Genomic DNA, 23,588 nt, shown 5'->3' with positions numbered 1-23,588 from the left:
GCTGTACAATTCTGTGCAGGGCTGTACAATCCTGCTGTACAATTCTGTGCAAGGCTGTACGATTCTGTGCAGGGCTGTACAATCCTGCTGTACAATCCTGCCGTACAATTCTGTGCAAGGCTGTACAATCCTGCTGTACAATTCTGTGCAGGGCTGTACAATTCTGTGCAGGGCTGTACAATCCTGCAGGAATTGCAGCATTTTCCCACCCTGCAGGCAGCCCTGGCTGCACAGTGCCCTGAGCAGGGATGCACAGCCCAGCCCAGAGCTCCCCAGGCTGCTCCACGCTGGCACAAGGAGCTCAGCAAGGGAGCAGGGAGCTCTGGGGAGCTCTGATCTCTCCTCCTGCAGCCCCACCAGGCCAGGTGGGTGCATCTCTTCTGCTTCATGAGCCAGAATTGCCAGGCCAGTCTGAACCTGCTGTGTTTTTATGGGAACCAGAGCATCCCTGGGCCAGGCTCTGAGGGGCTCCTCACACCTTTCACAGGGCAGGGGAAGGGGCTGCCTGCAGGGACTGCCTGTGCTCCTATCACACCCTGATGATGCCTTACAATTTCAGCTTTTATATATTTCAAATCCTCTAGTGTATTAGTGCATAGTTGTGAACTCCATATAAAGTGTAGTTAACTGCCTTCACATTTTGGTCAGACAGAACAATCCCTCTGGGCCTGAGATCCAAGGACACACACCACAGGCCCTGAAAAGTACAAACAGAAGTGAATTATGGGGAGCAAGCTGGGGAATATGACTTCATTACCTGAAGCTGTAACTGGACAATTAACCCCTGATATGCAAATAAGCCAAACTTATATAAAACTCATGGCCACCATCCATCCTGGGTGCAGCCTCTGTGAGGCTTTGACTGCCCAAGGTGCAGCTATGGGAGGCCTTTAATAAACACCCACTTTATCCTCTTGATCTTGCCCAGCCTCTGTCCTAGGCAGGCACCCCAAGGTGGTCCAAACAGGACAAGGGGCTCTGTTGGCAGCCCCTGGGTGTCACCTGCAGCCCTGCTGGGCCTGGGGGTGGCCCTGAAGGTGGATTCACACAAATTCCCTGCTCTGCTCACTCCTGCACTCTGTCACCTACCAGAGAAGCGCAGCCCCTCTGCTCGTTTCTCTGCCAGTGCTTTGCAACCTCCCTGCAAGCTCAGGGCTCAGAGAAGCTCCAGGATTTCCAGATTAGACCTGAAGTCTTCTCGTCACATCTTGCTCTGCCCCTCTTGTTGGAAGACACTTTCAAAGGGTGTTTACATGAGGCACAAAACCTTTCATGTTCAAGGACGGGAGCAGATGATACCAAAATATATTAAAAAAAAAAATGTGAGTTGATGGCAAAGTTTTGAACAAAGCTCAAGTGGCAAAAGGGATGTGCTGCAGATTTGCATTTGAGTCTGCACATATGTTGTGCGAATTCTGCAAGACATTTCAACAGATGCCTTTTAAAACATTCACCCAGGGAAAGCAAACAATGTCACCTAGGAGAAGCTGCTCCAAGCCAGCCTTCTGCTGCTCAGCCGCAGCTCAGCAGAGCCCCAGCCCTCTGTCAGAGCCCTCCCTGCTCCCCCAGCTCAGCCCTTTGAAGGCTCAGACGCAAAGGCTCCGACTCTGACGCAAGTTCTCACAAAGGGCCCCAAATCTGCCGGCACCACTGACGTTCTGGAGCCTTCTGTGCCAGGGCTCAGGGCTCCCAGGCCATGCTGAGGTGACACGCTGTCAGGGCAGGCAAATAAACTGATGTGTGCAGGGTCAGGATGTATGAGATGTATCTCCAGTGTTGGTGTTTTCACGCTTGTGTTTGCTCGTGTTACTAACGCTGTTATTAATAGTGCTTTGCATTTCTCATGACTAATCTCCAGGAGGTTTCTACATTTCCAGGTCAGATCCTCTGTGGTGGAAATCAGAGCTCTCCAGCGAGTAGCTGCCCTCATTTAGGAGAGCAGGAGCTGGAGGATTTCAAACAGAGGCAGTGTTAAAGCCCTGTGTCTGTCAGGATGGCTCCAGCACTGGGCCTGGCTGAGAACTGAGCAGCAGCCTGGAGGAGTGTGAAAAATGCATGTATTTTATGACTGGCTTTTTGCAAATATTCAAATGCATGTATTTTATGATTGGCTTTTTGCAAATATTCAAATGAATATTATATGTGTTGTGTTAGAAAGCAATGCTGTAGTAATTCTCTTACGTAGTGTGTTAAATATAGTTTTAGGTTATAAAAAATGTTAAAATAGAAACGATGCTATGTTGGATACTTTTTTTAAGAAAGGACTCGCCGTGAGATAGCAGCCACAGGACATCTCAATCTTTCAGAGAAAAAGAATTTATTGCCCCATTATCAGCAGAAACGAACTTCTTCCCACCTCAAAGGTGCTGTTAGGATTCAGAGGAAGAAGTTGAGGATGACCAGACAGAATCCTGTGTTTGAATGGAATTTATGCATCATGTATGAAGTGCATGAATATGCAACAGGCTGCTTTTAAGGGTTAATCCTTTGTTAATGTGTTCCATTTTTTAGGCTTGTGCAGCCCAGAAAAGGTACCCGGACATCAGTAACTCTTTGTCTCTATTGTCTCATATTGTCCTAATTCAAATTGTCCAAATTATTATTACTCTAATTGTATTACTATTTCTATAACCATGTTATTACTATTAAACTTTTACAATTTTAAAAACAAGTAATTGGCGTTTTCCACCAGGAGGAAGATGCAGAGGGAAGGGATGCAGCACACAGTGACACTGGGTGTGACAGGGACACTCAGGGGGATCAGTGTGGGAAGGCCCCTGAGCACACAGGGCTCCACTGAATACTGCACCCCACAGCTGGGCTGAGAGAGCAATGCTGGAATTAAAATGAAAGGGAGAGCTGCAGAAATGGAAATTGCACCGAGCAGTCAGAGCAAGGGATCTGCTCCTCCTGGAGCGTGCTGCCCTTGCAGGGGGTGCAGACAAAACACCTGGCTCTGGCACCAGGGCTGTGCAGAGCTGGGGCTGGGACCCCTTCCTGCTGGGCTTGAGACCCTGCAAACTGGTACCTGCTCCCAGCTCTGCCAGGGCCTCGTGGGCAGGGCAGGGAGAGGGATCTTGGAATGGCGGGAATGGTTTGGTGTGGTTTGGTTTGGTTTGGTTTGGTTTGGTTTGGTTTGGTTTGGTTTGGTTTGGGTTGGTTTGGTGTGGTGTGGTGTTGGTTTGGTGTGGTGTGGTTTGGGTTGGTTTGGTCTGGTGTGGTGTGGTTTGGGTTGGTTTGGTCTGGTTTGCTTTGCTTTGCTTTGCTTTGCTTTGCTTTGCTTTGCTTTGCTTTGGTGTGGTTTGGTTTGGTTTGGTTTGGTCTGGTTTGGTTTCATCTGGTTTGGTTTCGTCTGGTTTGCTTTGCTTTGCTTTGCTGTGTTTTGGTTTGGTTTGGTTTGGTCTGGTTTGCTTTGGTTTGGTTTGGTTTGGTTTGGTTTGGTTTGGTTTGGTTTGGTCTGGTTTGGTTTGCTTTGGTTTGCTTTGCTTTGCTTTGCTTTGCTTTGCTTTGCTTTGCTTTGCTTTGCTTTGGTCTGGTTTGCTTTGCTTTGCTTTGCTGTGTTTTGGTTTGATTTGGTTTGGTTTGGTCTGGTTTGGTCTGGTTTGCTTTGCTTTGCTGTGTATTGGTTTGGTTTGTTTGGTGTGGTTTGGTTTGCTTTGTTTGGCTTTGCTTTGCTTTGCTGTGGTTTGGTTTGGTTTGGTTTGGTTTGGTTTGGTTTGGTTTGGTTTGGTTTGGTTTGGTTTGGTTTGGTTTGGTTTGGTTTGGTTTGGTTTGGTTTGGTTTGGTTTGGTTTGGTTTGGTTTGGTTTGGTTTGGTTTGGTGTGGTTTGGTTTGCTTTGTTTGGCTTTGCTTTGCTTTGCTGTGGTTTGGTTTGGTTTGGTTTGGTTTGGTTTGGTTTGGTTTGGTCTGGTTTGCTTTGCTTTGCTTTGCTTTGCTGTGTTTTGGTTTGGTTTGGATCACAAAGACCCCTCCATTCCACCCCTGCCAGGGCAGGGACACCTTTCACTGCCCCAGGCTGCCCCCAGCCCTGTCCAGCCTGGCCTTGGGCACTGCCAGGGATTCCAGAAATAAACCCAGGGCTTGATCTGAGACCTTGGAAAAGGCTCCCAAACTCAGGTGACAAAAGTGAGAATGTGGATTTGGAGTTTAAAGACACACCTTAAACTAAGTAAAGGAAAGTTTAGAGTTTCAGAGTTTAGATATAGGAAAAAAAATACATTCCAGAGGTAAACAAGGAGTTTAGAATGCAGCACTGTGGGTTTGTGTGCCATAACAAGACTGGCTAAGAAAGCTCACACTGCAGCATGAGTCCATAAGACAAAATATTTAAAGATTGGGTCAAAAACATAAATATCCTTGTGAGCAGTGTTTTATTGGTCAATAAATGCTTTAAAGGTCTTGTAACTAAGAGTCTTGAGACCTTCTGAGCCATGCAGTGAAGATGTGAGCCAAACTCACCCTTCCTGCCCATGTAGGAGATAGAAAAATAAACCTCATCATCAAAAACAACTCAGAGATCCCATCTCAAATTCCTTCCAAAATTCCCCCGGGTGAATTATCACACCTCCCACTGCCATTCCAGCCCTGCCCAAGGTCAGGACACCCAGGTCTGGCTGTTCTCTGGGCTTTATGCCGCACATCTGATTAGCTTCTCCTCTTCCCCCACATATTTCTGCTGGGGATAAAGCTAATTTAAACAGTCCTTAATTGTTATGATTTTGTAAACAGTGTCTTAAACACAATAGACACAAAACTCTCAACAAATTGCTGGAGGAGATGTGACAGAATAGGGAATCATTTTCATATCTTCTGGGATTGCCCCAAATTGAAGCTTCTGGTCTGATGTTGGAAAATTGATGCAAGGATTTTTTCAGCAATGTATCCCCCAAAGCCCTGTTAGTGTGTGGGAAGGAAGATGCCCTGGATTTTTGAAATGAAGAGAAGGGAAAGAAGGAGGAAAAGTAAAGGATGGAAAAGAAAGAAACGAGAGAAGAGGGGGGAAAAAGAGGGAATAAAGGGAAGGAAGGAAGGATTCCAGGAAGGAAGGATTCCAGGAAGGAAGGAAGGGAAAACCACACTCCTACATCAGTCCATATAGAGGAAACTGCTAAAAGCCCACACAAGTACAGCTATAAAATGAAATTTGCCTCCCTCAGAGCAATCCCAGGCACCATCCACGGCAAAATACTTGGCCAAATTAAAACCTTGAAGTAATTGGCTGCTCATGGTGCTCTACCAAGTATTTTTTGAGATGATTGTCAAGTGCAATTAACTGACATAAAAGTCGTGATATGAACTTCCTTCTAACCATATTATTTGGAAATGTGCTTGGTATTTATAAAGATGTAAAAAAAAAAAATGTTTATTAGGTGCTCTTTAGGTTAGGATAATTATATATGCACTAAATATAATGAGATGAAACTTCAGTAGCAGTAAAAAATAAAGCAATAATCTGCACAGAAGCTGAGCCCAGGCAGTCAATGTGTATTTCTGTTATAGCTGATGCTCAGTTCTCTTTTGTGCCCCCAGCTCGGTTTTTTTTCCTTCATATTTTAATGTTTTTATGGGGAAATCATTTTATGTGCTTATTTTGTGTGAAGGCTGAATATCTAAGCAAGATAAATTAATGTATCAAAAGATTTAGCTGCATTTCATATGTAAAACTTGGTTGTGCTTAGAGCCTAATACTTGCTCCCTCCCACTCACATTTTACATACAAATCACTACATTTCCTAAAACTGCTGTAGAGTTCTTCATTTGCAGCTCAGATCTGCAGCTGAGGTAGAAATAAAGTCTAGAGTTAAAGAAATCCACATGAAAATTTAGTTTTCAGTGGAATTGGGGTCTAAATGCTGTCACTGAAAGCAGAATTTCATCTGAGGTTTCTAAAGGGCTGTAGGAGCCTCTGGAATGGGACATTTGGTGTCCTGTGGGGGGAATTTGGGGCAGGAATAGTCCAGCAGCAGGGATTTCTGGCAGGTGTGGGATGCTCAGAGCCACTGTGGTTAATTCAGAGCCCTCAACCACAGCAGAACTGAAATGCTGGGATTGCAGCCCCTGGGCTGGGAGAGTCTGGAGTTGAGGAGTCCCAGGATGGGATGGGATGGACCCTAAAGCTGATCCAGTGCCAGAAAGGAGGAGGAAGAGAAGGAGGAAAAGGAAGGAGAGAAGAGGGGAAAAAAAGAGAAGGAAGGAAGGAAGGAAGGAAGGAAGGAAGGAAGGAAGGAAGGAAGGAAGGAAGGAAGGAAGGAAGGAAGGAAGGAAGGAAGGAAGGAAGGAAGGAAGGAAGGAAGGAAGGAAGGAAGGAAGGAAGGAAGGAAGGAAGGAAGGAAGGAAGGAAGGAAGGAAGGAAGGAAGGAAGGAAGGAAGGAAGGAAGGAATGGGCAGGAACACCAGGGGCTCCAACCTGGCCTCGGACACTTTCTGTGACTCAGCTGCCTGTGGTCACTTCTGATCCTGCTGGGAATTGTCCTCCCCAGGATATCACAATCCCCAGCACTCCTCCCAGCCCTCTGTGCCATCCTGCAAGCTCCTCTGATGTCTTACTTGAAAAGTCCAAATATATTTTCAGACTCTCCAGGCAATGGCTCGGCAGCAGCAGCAGCAGCACACATGGATGGAAGGAACAAAAGCAGCCCTGGCCATCTGGATAACTCAGAGAGAGATGTACCTCTGAATCACACACTCATTTGTAGTCAGCTCATCCCAGTCCCTCACAACAACCAAATTATTAAGGCACAGGAAGCACAAGGAATCCAAGACCATCAGTGGATCTGCCTTCAGTTGTTTTTTTTTTTTTTGGTTTTTAAGTACATAAAAAAAGCGAAGCATCTGTTAGGAGCAGAGGGAAGTGGAATTGTTTTGTCACATTCCCTGGAGTGCTTGGATGCAGCAGGACCCTGATGCTGGAGCTGCATTAAAGCTCCTGGGCAGGTCAAGGGCAGCTCAGAACCCAGCAGAGGCTGGATTTTAAGAATGAGTACCAAGACCAAAGAGAAGACAGCACAATTTCAACCCTATTTCTCCATTTTTTTTTTTTTTTTTTCCCTCAGGAAAGTAAAAAAGTAAACAGAAGAAGTAGTCAGGAACATTGGAGGCTGTCAGTTCAGGCTCAATAAATACTGCTGTGGCACTGATGAGTTTAAAGCTGACACTCTTCCTCCTGGAGTGTTTGCAAGACAGAAAATGAAGTCCTAATAGCACAGGCTTACCATGGAAGCAATTTTTAGGCTGAAGAGATGCCTGCCTCCTCTGGGAAGGAGAAACCCCCAGGGTTTCAGGGGATCTTTCCAAGGGCAATTGTTCTCCCGCCCTCCTTAGCAGCAGGGAGATTTCTGCGTGTGAGCACAACTTGCAATAAATCAGCTCCAGAATAGTCAGGATGAGGTTTCAGAATTCAAAACAAATGCCAGGACAGAAAGAGTAACAAATACAGAGATTCAGAGCTGCCAGAAGTGACAGAGATGAGATTTACTGGCAGCTTAGAGCAGAAGGAATGGATCCCATTCCAAAGGCACAGGGGACAAGGAGGGACACGGACAGGACCGAGACAAGGAGCAGCAGAAGAGGGGAGAGAGCAGAGGGGACCTGAGGGATCAATCAGAGCTTGGTCTGATGGCACAGGCACTGGGGAACGGGGTTTGGGTGCCAGGGACTGGATGGAGCCAGGGGATGCCAGGGCTCCAAGGGAAGGGGGACACAGCCCAGGGGCCTCTGCTGCCCAGGGAAACCCAAAGGAGGGGACAGAAGGACTGGGGCACAGGGCTGAGCAGAGAGAGGCCATGGAGGAAGCAAAGAAACATCTCCAGGCTGGGACGAGGGGGAGGAAACCAAGTGGGAAACAAAGGAGAATCTTGGAATTAGACACAAGGCTGATCAGCACAGTTAGAAAAGACTGGGCCATATTTCCCTGTGCACACTGCTGAAAATATGGTCCTGTGTTTAATGTCAATGGGAGCCACCAGCCATGCAGCACTGCCAGAGGAATATTTCCATTAACATGAAACACATTTGGTACCAGTAAATGTTACTGGCTGGCAGAGGAAAGTTACAACGGGTGTAATTTTGCTCTTTGCTTTCTCTTACCATGTGTAGGTGTCTGGTTGTCACTGTTTAGTATCAGGTGATTATAATTTTGTTCTTGGTCATCTGAAATTCACAGAAAAAAAAAATCCCTTTAAGAACCAGCTTAGCATTGCCACCGATCTGCAGATGATAATTACAGCTCACAGTATCACAGGAAATCTCAGCATGATTAAAGAAAGGAGAAGGAAATGCTTAAGAAAGCAGAAGATTCTGTTATGCAGTTCACTTAAAATTCCAGATGCAAGGAGAACACGATAATGGGAATCTGCTCCCCTTCTGCTGAGCCTGCAAATGAGGGTTCTGTGCAAAGGTGAGAATCATGTCCAGGCAGGAGCACCCCAGCTGTACCACAGGCTGGGCTGCTCCTGGAGGCTGCTCCAGCTCCATCAGGGCTGCGGAGCTTTGGAGCGCTCAGGATGTGAGCCCCAAGCACCCAAACCCAGCCTGTCCCACTGTGAGCACAACCAGAGCACCAGGTCGCAGAGAGGAGTCACAGGTGTGGCCTGGAGGAGCTCAGGAGCTGCACATGAGCTCTGCTCCCTCCCCAGGGAATGGGAATCCTGGGAGGCAGGGCAGGGGAACCATCCATGGCAGAGCATCCAGGGCAGCTCCCAGCCCAGTTCCATCCACTGCTGGGGCTGGGCTGGGAGCTGCCCTGGGGGGCAGAACAGCTCTGTCTCCTCTTCCCTGTGATGAAATCATCAGATAAGGGACTCCTGATAAACCTCCACGGCTTCAGCACTCAGTAAGGACTGAGCTCCCTGCTCAGAGCTTCCCACCGTGGCTGGAGCTGCAGCAGTGCAGGAGGAGAGGAGATCTCTGGGATCCTTCATGTCCTGCCCTGCTGCTGCAGGGGTCACTCCAGGGCTGCTCTGCTATTCCCAAACCTTTCCTGGACATCTCCTTTCCCCCAGAAGTTCTGGGTCACTGAGTCTTCCTTTCTGCTTTTCAGACCAATTCCTTCTTTCCTGTCCTCCAGGGATGCGGAGAGAACCCCCCTTATTCCTGCCCAGCCCTTTATGACCACGGTTGCTGTGTTCTCCTTTATCCTTGGTGCTGACACCATTCCTTTGCTGTTTCCCTGTTTTCCTGCTTTGCCTTGGGTCCCTGGCACTGCATTCCCCTGTGCTCCTGCTGCCCCAGATCCTGCCCAGCTCTGGGATGTGTTTCTGAGACAGCCTTCACCAGGACAGAGTGGAATGTCTGGATTATCCCCAGTCGGATTCTCTTGCTCACACAAACCTGGGATATTTTTCTTTTCCTGACTCATGTAAAGTCTGTGATCCTTTGTGGTTCCTTATTGCTTTTCTAAGGAACTCTCCAATTGTTCTCCAACACAGAAAAGGCTTTTTAGCGTTCCTGCTTCAGCCCGAGGCATCTCATTTTTCTCCATTTAATCAATTTATTTGCAGGCTATTTATCCAATTTGTCAAGAACATTTTAAATTCTAATCCTGTTCTCTAATAGACTTACAGTCATCCAAGGTTCATATCACCTGCAAATTTAATAAGTGAATTCCTTTTCCACCAGGAACAAAGAGACCAAATCCAGAACCACACCAGGGCCATCCTTCCCCTGATATTTGGTCCCTGCATGGTCACTCAGCCCTCATTAACAACCTCTTCTCTAATTAATCTCACATTGCTTTGCTAGAAACTGCTGGAAACCTTGCTGAGGTCATGATCCTTGAGTTTTTCCTCCCTGGCCATAAAACACAGGGGAAAAAACAAACAAAAAATAAGTTTAAGTTGCCATTATTTGTTTCTGAGTGTTGGCTGCTGGTTTGTCTCTCTCCCTCACTATGGGGAGTGTCTGGGTGCAATGAGGATTAAAATCTGGGTTTATTTATTCAGGTGACAACAGACTGGGCATCTTCACCTGCTTCCTGCTCCATCCAGAATCCAGGCATGCCTTATATCCCAGACAAATGGAAAAATGGGAGGGTTTTAGCCTGGCTGCCAGCACGAGATGAGCAAACCTTGAGAGGAGCCCAGGGACACTCCAAGTGCCCTTAAATAAGTGCCCTACAGGTTTCCCTGGTTGGAATTTTCCTCCACTCTTGGTTGCCTTCAGCAAGAAAAAATTCTGCAGGAACTCCTTTTGTGACTTTGTCTCCGTTTCTGTCCCTCCATGTAGTCAAATTTCATTTTAATGTGAAAACCTGACCAGAGGATGGTGGACAAATGAGAAACTGGATATTTCTGGAACCCCTGTGACTGTCTGGAGGGATTCTCAGAGCTGTGGGACCAGATGGGTTAATTTTCACCTGGTTCCCAGCAATCATGATACAGATCCCTGCTCATCCCTGGAAGTGTTCAGAGCCACATGGAGGTGGCACTTGGGGACCTGGTTCAGTGACAATGGAGGTGCTGCTGGCTTGGTGGCTGGGCTGGATGACCTTAAAGGACTTTATTTTTCCTTTTTCCTTTTCTTTTTTTTTCCTTTCCCTTTTCCTTTCTCTTTTCTCCTTTCTCCTTTCCTTTCCTTTCCTTTCCTTTCCTTTCCTTTCCTTTCCTTTCCTTTATTTCCTTTCCTTTCCTTTCCTTTCCTTTCCTTTCCTTTCCTTTCCTTTCCTTTCCTTTCCTTTCCTTTCCTTTCCTTTCCCTTCCCTTCCCTTCCCCCTTTTATTTCCTCTCTAAAACCTCAGGTATTTTGAGGCTATAGCTTCAGTAACGTCACCCAGCCCTGTCAGAACCTGAGTTATTGGCATTTTGATGTGGCTGAGCTAATCAGGCATCTGAATGCAGCACTGGGTTTCATTTACCACCTCTGTAGCCCTTTGTAAACACTTTCTAAGCAATAAAATACTTCCAAATGACGCCCGAGCCTTCCTACACCTCCTCAGGTTTAACAAGATAATGCTGTTAATTGTGAAGTGCCGGTTAGGCAGGAGCTTATCTATTGTGAGACAAGGATCTGAGTTCAGAGCTATTTACCAGGAACTCCATTAGGGAAGAAAGGAGCCACAGGGCTCTGAATTGCCAGGACACAAAAGGAAATTTCTGAGCGCAGTTGGAGGAGCCATCAGATAAAATAACCAGCAGAAAGAGTGAGATGTTGTACTGGGAAAAAGGGAACCAGTGCTCCCGCTCCCTTGCAAACACGTGCACGGGAGGCACGTTCCTTTCCATTTGCAATTTATTATTATATTTTTATTATTATTTCTATTTCCTTTGACATATTTTATATTTATATATAAATATATATTTATATATTTATATGTTTATATATATGTTTATATATTTATATATTATATATTTATATATTTATATATTTATATATTTATATATTTATATATTTATATATTTATATATTTATATTTATATGTATAGATATAGATGTTTATAATTCTATTTATAATTATTTATATATAATTCGGTTTATATTTTCATTTTTATATTTTTATATTATATTCTTATTTATACTTCCATTTATTATTTCTGTTTCTTTGATTAAACTGCCTCTATCCACAATTTTTACCCTTCCAATTCTCCCCTGCATCCCAGGCAGGGTTAAACCACAATCACCACCTGAATTATCAGCCCCAAGGTGTAAAACTCTGAGTAGCTGTTAAAGAACACTAAACAGCCCCCAAAGAGATCCCATGCACTTCCTACCTAGAAAAATCTCCTTTTTTCACTGATTTAACCTTTCCTTTGCTACTTGGTTTTAGACTTTCCCAGTGCCTATTATTTTTTTTCTCAGTCTCAAGGATTTCATATTGGAATATTACTAATAAAAACTTGATTTATTGTGTTCTATAATAGAAAAAAGAAATCAAGTGTCAGAATATGAAAAGAAAATGCTGTATTTTCCAGCCTGTCTTGCCTAATAAGATTCCTTATGAAATCTGCAAAGCAAGGATATTTTTAATATATGCCAGCTGCGTTACAGATACACCTGTAAGTGTGATACAGACATATGATCGTTCTGACAGTCGTGCTGTACTTTGCATTCGTTTTAGAGAATTTATTAAAGCACTTGGAGCTGCTCTGAAATCTGTAGTTAACAGGAGAAAAGAATGGCCTGGAAAGGAAAAAAAAGGGGGGGAAGGGAGAAAAAAAAGGGGGGGGAAGAAAAAAAGGAAAAAAAAGGAAAAAAAAGGAAAAAAAAGGGGGAGAAGGGGGGAAAGGGGGGAGGGAAGTGGGGGGAAAGGGGGAAAAGGATAAAAGGGAGGAAAAGGGGGAAGAAGGGGGAAAAAGGGGCCAAAAAAGAGAAAAAAAGGGGGGAAAAGAAGGGGAAAAAAGGGGGAAAGAAGGAAAAAAAGGTCTGAAAAGGAACCATCAGCCTATGAATGGACCCAGGGCAGGGGCGCAATCCTCATTCCTGAAGGGATTTAAGGATGGGTGGATGTGGCATCTGGGACCATGAGTTTGTGACTGGACACTTCGAAGCCTTTTCCCACCTCACTGATTCCGTGCAAAACAATTCTTTGCCTTCTGCCCCTCTGCTCTTGTCACCAGAACCGCTGAGGCTGCCGGGCAGGATGGAACCTGTGCTGTGCTGGTGACAAGAAACCTCCTCGACGCCCTCACTAATGCAGAGAAAATCCCTAAATCCCTTTCCAGGGCTGAACCTGCCCAGCATCCAGGCCTGAGGCACCCAGGGGAGTGCAGAGCCCCGGGGCAGGGAGGAAAGGAGCCCAAAAACTGGGAAAATGGAAATATTTCCAGCGCCAAGCCCCTCGTTCATCACCCTCCAGCACTTTCTGGCCACTATTTGTATTCCAGAGGGGAAGCCTGGAGCAATTGTCCTTCAGCTGCTCCATGGTCGCAGAGTTGGGAAGAGGAGCAGCTTTTCCCAGCCCTTTTCCAGGGATTTTGGGCAGTGAGAGTGGCAAAGATCAGCCCAGGGATGGGGGAACAAAGCCCCAAACCCCTCCTGAGCCAGGCCTGGCCAGCTCAGAGTGATGAGCACAGGAATATTCATCTAATAGATCATTAAACCCAGCTGCCTTTCCTGCGCAGGATCCAACAGCTCATTTACTTTCCTGTGCTGTGAATTCCTGCTTGCAGAGTGTTCTGCACCTGCCTGGCGCTGCCCAAGCACGCTGACCCCCAGAAATGTCCCGTGCAAGGGGCAAAGGAGCCAAAGCTGAGCGCTGAGCCCTGCTGGAGACAGCAGGGCAGCATCAGAGGGGCTGGAAATGCCACAGGAAAGGTTGGCCCCAAAGCCTCCGTTTATTCTCGTTATGTCAGGTTTTTGTTCTACCATTCCAACCTATTTTTCAGCAGCAATCTTGTGATTCATTAATCGAACAGGATGCTCGGGGACTGAGGCAGCTATTCAGGAGTTATTTTAATCCTCATTAAGCGGTGAATGGCCCTGTTCTCCAGGATCCCACCCCTGCGTTGATTACAGAGCTGTTATTTTCCGTGTCGGCTTTTCCTCCCCACCCATGCCAGCCTCCCGTGGCAGGCAGGCTGTACCTGAGCCCAGGTGTGCTCACACCTGCCAGCCTTCATTCCTTTGGAGGAACAGCCCTGGAAAACTCGGGGCAGATTTTTTTTGTGTGTCACACACGGGGGATTTTTAATGGGATTTTGCGAGCACAAATCAGCTGCTAATTAATCAAGGTCCTTTTGTGGGGGAGGAACAGCTCCTGGTGTACCTGGCGGGAGGATGATGAAGGCAGGTGGGATCACAGCGCCAGGAGAGGGGCTGGAAATGCTCCCCCAGCCCAGCTCAGCCCCAGGTTTGTCCCTCTCCAGCCCAGCCAAGGTGGTCAGGGCACAACCTCGGGGTGTGGGGCGCCTGAAGGAGCAGGGATTTCACCTGCAAAATATCCACGGAGTGCCTGAAGGCTGTTGGCACTGACATATTTTATAGAAATCCTGTCGCCAGGATTTTTCTCCTGAGAAGCCTCAGAAAAGAAATGTAAACAGTAATTATCTGATTGCTTGGAATGTGGTCTGGAGATGGTTTACCAACAGGTCTTTCTTTGATTGGTTCCATGTGAATTGTTTTTAATTAATGGCCAATCACAGCCAGCTGTGTCGGACTCTCTGAGTCCGTCACGAGATTTTATTATTCACTCCTTTCTAGCCTTTTGATGTCTCCTTTCTCTTTCTTTAGTGTAGTTTTAGTATATCATTATGATATGATATGATATGATTATGATATGATATGATATGATATGATATGATATATGATATGATATGATATGATATGATATGATATGATATAATATAATATAATATAATATAATATAATATAATATAATATAATATAATATAATATAATATAATATAATATAATATAATATAATATAATATAATATAATATAATATAATATCGGCCTTCTGAAACAAGTCAAGATTCTCATCTCTTCCCTCGCCCTGGGGACCCTCAAACACCACCACAGGCTGTGTGAGTGAACATTGCACTGCAGATTTCAGCTCAGTCCTCTGCTGCCTTTTCACCCCTTGTTTTCCCAGCCTGGGGTGTGTTTATTCCTTATTTTAAGGCTATGTCAGATGAAGGATTAAAAGAAATCTAAGAAATCAAGCGGGAGGTGAATCATAGAATCAGAGAATGTCCTGAGCTGGGAGGGACCCATGGGGATCATCAAATCCAGTACCTGGCCCTGCACAGACCCCAGCAATCCCACCCTGGGCATCCCCAAAGGAGCCTCAGGACCATGCCCAGCACCCTCTGGGGGAAGAACCTTTCCCAAAATCCAGCCCAACCCTTCCCTGACACAGCTCCACAATGCGCAGCTGCAGGTGGAAAACACTTGGCTGTAATGAGCGCTGAAGTTCTGGAGGTTATGGCTGAGAAAAAGAAATAAAAAATTTGAAAAATCAGCAAGGCTCAGCGAGCTGTGATGTGGAAAAGAATCCTTCTCCCTGAAATATCTGAGAGAAGCAGGAGCGTGAGTGAGCAGGATGTTCTTGTACAACAGGGCCTGGGTTCACTCGCCAAAATCTGTCTCCTGTGTTGGGAGGCTGCACAAATCACACACACACTCATTCACAGGATTCTCCTCCTCCCACACAGCCCTGGGATCCAGGCTGGAACACGGGAGCCAGGCCCACTCATCCCTACACACCAACAGTGCCTCCCTCCCCGCAGCTCCTCCCCAGATGCCAAAGCCGAGCGCAGGGAGAGCCTGGCCCCAGGGAAACGCAGCTCCTGCTCCCAGGCAGCTGCAGCTAAACAGGGCACCTGCACACAAACAAGGGCACGAGAGAAATATTTCCCCATCTTGGCTTTGAAGTGATGATTTTAAAAACAGCAGCACTGTGTGTCACAGACATCTTTCGTGAAAAATCCTTTCCTTAGGGTTTTTTCTCCTGAGAAGCTGAGAGGCCTCAGGAACAAAATGCAAACAATTATTATCTGCTGCTGTGGAATGCAGCAGGTGCATCTGGGATTGGTCTCATGGGGTTGTTTCTAATTAATGGCCAATCACAGCCCAGCTGGCTCGGACTCTCTGTCCAAGACAAAAACCTTTGTTATCATTCCTTCTTTTTCTATTCTTAGCTAGCCTTCTGATGAAATCCTTTCTTCTGTTCTTTTAGTATAGTTTTACTATAATATATATCATAAAATAATAAATCAAGCCTTCTGAAACATGGAGTCAGATCCTCATCTCTTCCCTCATCCTCAGACCCCTGTGAGCACGGTCACAACCCTGGGGAGATAAAGGTCATGGAGAGCTCCAAATCTCTCTCTCCAAGGAAGCTGATGCCTTTGGAGCACCTTTGGACAGCCTGTTGGCTTGAAAAAATAAATGTTTTTTTCCTCCTCATGGGCAGTGAGGGTGAGGTGTGTCCAAAGGCAGCTTTTCCTGCTGGCTGAGCAGCTGGACTCTCTGCAAAAGGGACATTTCCTTCATGGGGATCCCCCCAGGAATGGCTCTGCTCCCCAGAGCAGCAGCCACAGTGCCCTCAGCCAGGTGGGAATGGCTGAGCTCACCTGGAGCACTTCAGCATCCCTCTGTGGCATTCCCTGCTTTATTTGCTCTGATTTTCATTGCTTTCACCCATTGCTGCCCTTCCTCACACATTCCAGAATAAATCAGGAGGAAAAAAAAAAAAAAAGTGGAGAGGGGACTAGAAGGAATCCAGAGGAAGAGAAAAGAACTTTCTGTCAGGGAAAGAAAATTCTGCAGAACCCAGGGCACAAACCTGGAGTGCCTGGGATCCCCCTGCGTGCCTGAGAACTTCCCACTGCCTTGGAAACACAAATTGGATAAATATGGCCTGGTTTCCTCAAAAACCCAGCAGCTGAGCAGAAAGCATGACTAACAGCAGCCAGCAGAGCACAACAGCAGCTGGGGGAGCAGCAACCTTTGGAAACACGTCCAGAATGGGAAAAAGCAGGGGAAACATATGGTCAGGAGAAAACAACCGTGTCCTTTAAAGGGCATTGCTGGAGATGGAGCTGATCTGGGAAGGTATAAATAGGCTGGGTGTCTAAAGCAGGATTAGTTCGGTGCAATCTTTGGTGGAACACAGCCAGCACTCACACATTCTGAGTGCTGAGATAATTATGCAAATACCTTTGGAAGTAGCACACGGTCCCTTCTAACCCCATGGTGCTGGCAGAGAGGAGAAGGGGAGGGAAAACAAAGTCCTGCTCTGGTTTCCCCTCTCCCACCAAGTGTAAAGAGAAAAAGCTGAGGATGAAATCCCTGTGAGAAGGGCTCTCCAGTGAGTCCAGGGACCTCAAATCAAGGTGGAGAGCAGGAATCCAGCCCTGGTCACTGCTTTCCCTCAGGAAACACCTGGGCCTGGCTGTGCCATCCTCCTCCTCAAACCGAAGAGCAACAGGAATCAGCAGAGAGCCAAAGCCCTTGCCTGCTGCCCTCCAGGCATAATCACAATCTAAATTATTATTATTATCATTATTAGTTGTAGTAGTAGGAGTAGTGGTATTTATTATTATTTATTATTATTATTATTATTATTATTATTATTATTTATATTATTTATAATAATAATAATCATCATCATCATCATCATCATCATTTTTTTTTCCCAAAAGGCTGTGGATCAGTCCCTGTCCTGTCTCCAGGTGCTTGCAGGAGGGTGCAGAGCCTGGAGAGGAGGATGGCTCCCAGCTTGCCCAGAGTGTCACCATGATATTTTCTGAAAAATCCCTTCGCCAGGATTTTTCTCCGGGAAGCTGAGAAGCCTCAGAAAAGAAATAGAAACAATAATGATCTGATTGCTTGGAATGTGGTCTGGAGGTTGCTCACCAACCAAGGGGCATCTTTGATTGGTTCCATGTGAATTGTTTTTAATTAATGACCAATCTCAGCCCAGCTGTGTCAGACTCTCTGGTCAGTCACAGGTTTTTATTATTCATTCTTGTCCAGCCTTCTGATGTCTCCTTTCTCTTTCTTTAGTGTAGTTTTAGTATATATTTTTATAATAATGTAATATAATGTAATATAATGTAATATAATATAATATAATATAATGTAATATAATATAATATAATATAATATAATATAATATAATATAATATAATATAATATAATATAATATAATATAATATAATATAATATAATATAATATAATATAATATAATATAATATAATATAATATAATATATATCAGCCTTCTAAGACCTTGGAGTCAATTCTCATCTCCCACCTCGTCCTGGGGACCCTCCCAACACCAGCACACCCAGAGCCCAGCAGGGCTCTCCCAGGCCCAGCACTGACAACTCTCAGTTGTTAGAAGCAGCACCACGATGCAGATAAATAGACCGAGGTCCTTAACTGGTTTTAAATCACTCTGAAGCCATAGAAATTCGCTTGCTCCTCATCTGTCACCAAGGCATGGCCAGCCTGGAGGTGTCTGGGCAGAGAAGCAAAGACTTTCTCCTCATGTGACACAGCAAGGAGCGCCTGTGAGGGGCCAGGAGGAGGGTGCGAGGGTTTGAAATGAATTCCACCCTTTTGCTGATTTGTTTTCCCTGGATGGAGGCTCGTTTGCATGCCTGTCAACTGCTAAACGTGGCTTTGGGCCAGAGCTTTCAGGACAATTAAGATGCAGATGCGATCTAACACCGATCAGAGCCTTATCTTTAGGCAGATAAAGAAGTCACCAGCACTAATCAAGCCCTTAAAATGAGCCATGGCTTTATTGAGGCACAAAGAAAGTGTTAGGGAAGAAGGGAGAGCTCTATTTAAGCCCTAATCCTATCAGCAATTAAGCAGATGGTTAACTTTAAGCATCTGCTTAAGTCCAACTGCAGTCACGTTAAAGAGTGGCATTCGAAATGGCGATTCTATAAAAGATCCGTGTGTGACAGCGTCAAAATCTTGATTTTAATAAGAATTCCCTGCTCTCTTTCTGGCAGCGCTTCAATTCCAGCAAAGGGAGAAGGTGGCACAGACTCTCTGAAGGAGAGACCACAGAATCCTGGGATGGTTTGGGTTGGGAGGGACCCTAAAACCACCCAGTGCCACCCCTGCCATGGCAGGGACACCTCCCACTGTCCCAGGGTGTCCCAGTGTCCAGCCTGGCCTTGGGCACTGCCAGGGATCCAGGGCAGCCCCAGCTGTGCCAGGGCTGCCCACCCTCACAGGGAACAATTCCTCATTCCCAAAATCCCATCCAGCCCTGCCCTCTTTGGGTTTGAAGCCATTCCCTGAGTCCCGAGCCTCCATCCCTTGTCCAGAGCCTCTCCCCATCTTTTTTTTGAGCCCTTTTCAGGCGCTGGGAGGCCACAACAAAACCATCTCAGAGCCTTCTCCCCTCCAGGCTGCACAATTCCCCTTTTCTCAGCCTTCCCAAGATGTCCTAACTCTGAGCACCAGCACGTTCCTGGTCTCAAGATATCTGATACCAACATGTATGAAGCACAGATTCTTGGAGATTTTTTTGCATTCAAACTATTTAAAAAAATAAACATTTAATTTAAAAAAATGTTTTCCATATGTTGTGATTAGAAATTTTCTGTTTGGCCAACTGAAATGACAAACAACTCTTTTAAAAAAATAATTTTAGTTTTTTATGTCTGTAGGCATCAGAGCAACTTAGTTATTGGGAATGCTGGATTACTGCTAAAGGGAAAAAAGTACAATTTAAAGTCCAGGTATTCCAGGAAAGCTGCCTTGATTCCAGTGTCCCAAATTGCCTGGCACAGTCAGCATCTCTGAATAATGAGTCTGTCTCAGGTGGCAATAAGCTACAGTATTTATCATTATTTAGGTCTGCTCAAACAGGTCTTATGTGGGGAAAATTCTGTAAAATCCACTGAAGTGACACCTTTAAAAACAGCAGCAGTGGTTGTGGGAATTGGTGTCCCTTTGCACGGAAGTTGAGCATCCCTGGGTGCCCAGTCGTCCCAGTTTGAGGGGTGAAAACACGAATCACACCTGAATGATGTGAAAGATGCTGTGTGCCATTTATCCTGTGAGCCCCAGAGACTCCCAGCAGTGGGGCTGGTGGGGTGGGTGGGTGTCACTATCGGACACGCAAGAATGCAAGCACACCACGGTTCTCCAGGTGAAGGAAGAAAGAGGAAGTTTATTCTCTGACTCCAACATTTCTAGTTTTCCAAAAGTGACAGTGCATTGGAGGGTGATAGAGACACCTCTGCAATGACACTGGTCAAACCAGCAGTCCATCAACTTTCTCCTCCTCCATAAAAGAAGACAAAACAATCAGTTATTTACAGAAAGTGTCTGGAAAAGTTCACCACAAGAATGTCCATATCAGAAGGCCTAGAAAATCTTAAAAAACCAGGGTGACAGGTGGGTTCTCCCTGGGCTGGATGCTGGGAGGTCCTGCTGGCTCCTCTCCTCTCTCCAGACCTGTCACTATAGGACACGAAACAACACGAGCGCACGCTGCTGCTCTCAAGGTGAAAAAAGAGAAGTTCAATTTCTGACTCCAACATTTGTGGATTTCCAAAAGTGACAGTGGACTGGAGGGTGACAGTGCCACCTCTCCAATGACACTGGACAAACCAACAGCCCATCACATTTCTCCTCCTCCAGAAAAGAATGCAAAACAATGAGTTATTCACAGAAAGTGCGTGAGAAAGTTCGTTACAAGAATGTCAGCATCAGAAAGCTTAGAAAATCTTAATAAATCAGAGTGACACGGAGCCATCTCCTGCTCCTCCACAACCGAATGGACTGGGGCACTGAGCAGCCAAAGCTCCCCCACATTTTGGCTGCCCCAGAGTGGTGCCAAGGGGCAGGAAGGCACTGCTGAGGCTGCGCGTGCTGCTGCAGCTCTGGAACCCCCAGGCTCAGGAAAATGAGGCTGCACAGATGGCTGGGAGCTGAATCAGCTCACCAAGAGCTCAGCAGATACACCTGGTGTCATTTGCTGTCATAAAACCCATATTTCAGCTGGGCTGGGCTCTGCACACAGCAGGTGGTTGGTTTGTGGTGCAAAACATCCCAGTCCAGCTGCAGAGCACTGAGCCTGCCAGACCGCACAGCTCCAGGTGTGGCATGGACAGAAAAACCCTTCCAAGGATCACACAGCACTGAGCATTGCGATTGAAGTGTAAAATCAGCACAAAATCAGCAGAAAATCAGGGGCTGCCCCAGATCTGGGCCAACGTCTGTGGCAGGGAGAGGATCTGGGCTCCAAGTGGAGCTGAGGGCATCCAAGGAAGAAGTGAGAAGTAAAGACCCCGAGGAAGAGCACTGGGTAGGGATGACTTGGCAAAAGAAGCCACCAAAGGCAGCTTGGGGTGTGTTTAACAATTCCCCACGCCCACCCAGAGCCACAGAATTCACCTGCAAACCTGCAGGGCTGGGCCAGCTCCCTGTGCAGGGCTGGGCCAGCTCCCTGTGCTGCTCTCTCAGGTGATTCTTCCACTCCCAAATTTCTCACCTGGATAAACCCCAGCTGTGCTGGCCCTCTGGAGCCCATGCTCAGCTCAGCTCTGGGCTTGTGTGAGGATTTCTGCCATTCCTGCCTGCTCTCCTCGCTGGTTTTCCCTCTCCTGTCAGCCAGCAGGAGTGCCTATCACAGGAGCCCGTGGCTCTGCTTTGGCAAGGCACCAGGAATTTGTGATTCCAGAGGCTCTCTCTGTTTCCAGCAGGAGCCTCAGCACTTTCCCCAGGCAGTGTTAGGTGCTTTTCATGGTAAATTTCCTTTTGCTGGGAATTCGGTTCCAAGGAAAACAGTGTTAAGAATACTTTTACCAGCTTAGTGCACGTCCAAAGCACAGGGACTGGAATGAAACACCTGCTCCAGGTGTGGGGAGTAGGAGCTCTTGGAGCTGCTGATTCTCCTCTCTCAGCACAGCCAAACCCAGCTGCTAGCAGACAACAATGAAAAACCCCAGCCTACATCCTATTTATACATCATTAGCTCAGTCACCACCAGTTAACTTATTATATTTACGGCTGAAATTCAAGTTTTTCACCTTCTCTGTTGGTTGTCCTGGAGGACTGGCCAGGAAGTCAGAGCTAGTTATGTGACACTGAGCTGTCAGCTCCTGGTCAGAGGGCAATCCCTGCTGCAAAGGGAATGCAGCCAGGGAAAGGTCAGGAACAGGCTCTGCCAGGGCCCCACAGGCAGCTCTGGGATGGTCTCTGACCTCCCTCTCTCTGGGGGTACCAGTTGTGGGTTTCTCTGGTCTGGATTGAAGGCACTTGAGACAGTAGTTCATGTTGGGACTCAGGGGTTTATTATTTCTTATCAGTGAAACAGCCTCACAACCATGAGTTCTGCAGCAAGGCACAAAATGGCCAACAATCTCTTGGTACAAGGTCTTTTAAGACTAAACTATCCAATTAAGAACTGACACTTGGATTATTTTCCCTTTTAACCCAATAACTGATCCCACAGAGCCCCAGTGAGGACTTTTCTGCCCAATTACAAAATGCCACCCAAACCCATGGAGAAGAAGGAAGAAGCAGCATGAAGAAGAAACCCAGGATGACACCCTGTGCCCTCCATCTTGCTTCCATCCACAACACACTAAAAACCCCAAAACCTCAATTTCTCACCAAGTGATTCACCTACACTGCTCTCTATAATCTATTTCACACTTTTGTGGGTTCCAGTCCATTCTGGAGTTTAGGAAACTTTCTCCATGAATGAGGGTCAAAGTCAGGGCACCCCAGAGCAGACACAGAAATGTTCCCTCTGGTGCCCTGGGTTTGCACAGCCTGTGCCACCAGGGAAGCAGAGCTGGACCGTTTTTGCCAGCAGCCCTTCCCATCAGCATCACTGGCACTGGGAAGAGCCTGTCCAGGGCCCTTTCTCCTCCAGGAGAGTGCAGGTGTGGGATGTGCCCTCATTGCTCTGTGCAGGGATTAGTCACAACCTTGGCCTTATCTTTTTATGCTTGCTGTATTCTTTAGTATAGTTTAGTACAGCATTCTTTAAAACAATATAGTAACATAAAATAATAAATCAGCCTTCTGAGAACGTGGAGTCGGATCCATCATTCCTTCCTGCCATGGGGCACCCCACAAATACACTCCTGACCCCAGAGCACAGAGCTCAGGACAGGAAGGGGCCGTGCAGAGCCCTGGGCTGGACCATCCCCACTCTGCCTCAGTGGGCCTGGAACAAACCCTGCAGGGCTGGCTCGTCCTGGAGGGTGTGCCTTGGCACAGACATCCTTTATGAAAAATCCTTTCCTTAGGATGTTTCCTCCTGAGAAGCTGAGAGGCCTCAGGAACAAAATGTAAACAATGATTATCTGCTGCTGTGGAATGCAACAGGTGCATCTGTGATTGGTCTCATGTGGTTGTTTCTAATTAATGGCCAATCACAGCCCAGCTGGCTCAGACTCGCTGGTCAGTCACAGGATTTTGTTATAATTTCTTTTTCAACTCTTAGCTAGCCTTCTGATGAAATCTTTGCTTCTATTCTTTTAGTATAGTTTTAATATATCATTTTCTTTTAATATAATATATATCATAAAATAACAAATCACCCTTCTGAAACATGGAGTCAACATTCTCATCTCTTCCCTCATCCTGGACCCCTGTGAACACCATCACCTGCCTTCCCAAGCCTGGTGACCCAGTTCTGGTTGGTTCCAGAGCCCTGGTGCAGGCACCAGCGCCAGGTCCTTGGCCAGCACCTCCAGCATGATCCTGCCCATTAACTCTGCATAAACAAACAATCATTTATAACGTCAGGGAAAAGAACCTCAGCCCTAATCACTGATTAGAAATGTTTGCTCATGGCTGGGTATTTATAGCCCGCAAGAGGTAAATGTCACCCTCATTGCCTGTCTTCATGGCAGATACTGTTTAATTAGCAGCCTCTGGGCTGCTGCTCCTTGGAATGGGAGATGAGTTCTGCCTTGTCTGCCCTTCCCTCTGCTCTGCAGGGCTTGTTGGGGGCTGGATCCTACCCACAGTCATGAACAGATGCAAGGAATCAGGCTGGAGAGGGGCTGGGGACACAAACCCTGTGAGGAACCCCTGAGGGAGCTGGGGCTGCTCAGCCTGGAGAAAAGGAGACTCAGGGCTGCCCCCATTGCTCTGCACAGCTCCTGAAAGGTGCCCGTGCTCAGCTGGGGCTGGGCTCTTTCTCCAGCAGCACTGACACAAC

At 46.5% G+C, this 23,588-nt stretch overlaps 1 protein-coding gene across 1 annotated transcript in view; it reads right to left on the bottom strand.

Annotated features, from left to right (window-relative positions):
* SHISA6 (shisa family member 6) overlaps nt 1-23,588 on the bottom strand; it is a 148,690-nt gene that overhangs the window by 10,910 nt on the left and 114,192 nt on the right. Inside the window, 1 exon segment of the mRNA XM_030962152.1 lies at nt 8,086-8,148. Within this exon segment, the coding sequence (XP_030818012.1) occupies nt 8,086-8,148 (63 nt within the window).

The sequence above is a fragment of the Camarhynchus parvulus genome, chromosome 18 (assembly GCF_901933205.1).
Source record: "Camarhynchus parvulus chromosome 18, STF_HiC, whole genome shotgun sequence".
NCBI classification, from domain to species: domain Eukaryota; kingdom Metazoa; phylum Chordata; class Aves; order Passeriformes; family Thraupidae; genus Camarhynchus; species Camarhynchus parvulus.
Note: the sequence above shows the minus strand (reverse complement) of the source record. Positions and strands in the feature narration are given on the sequence as shown.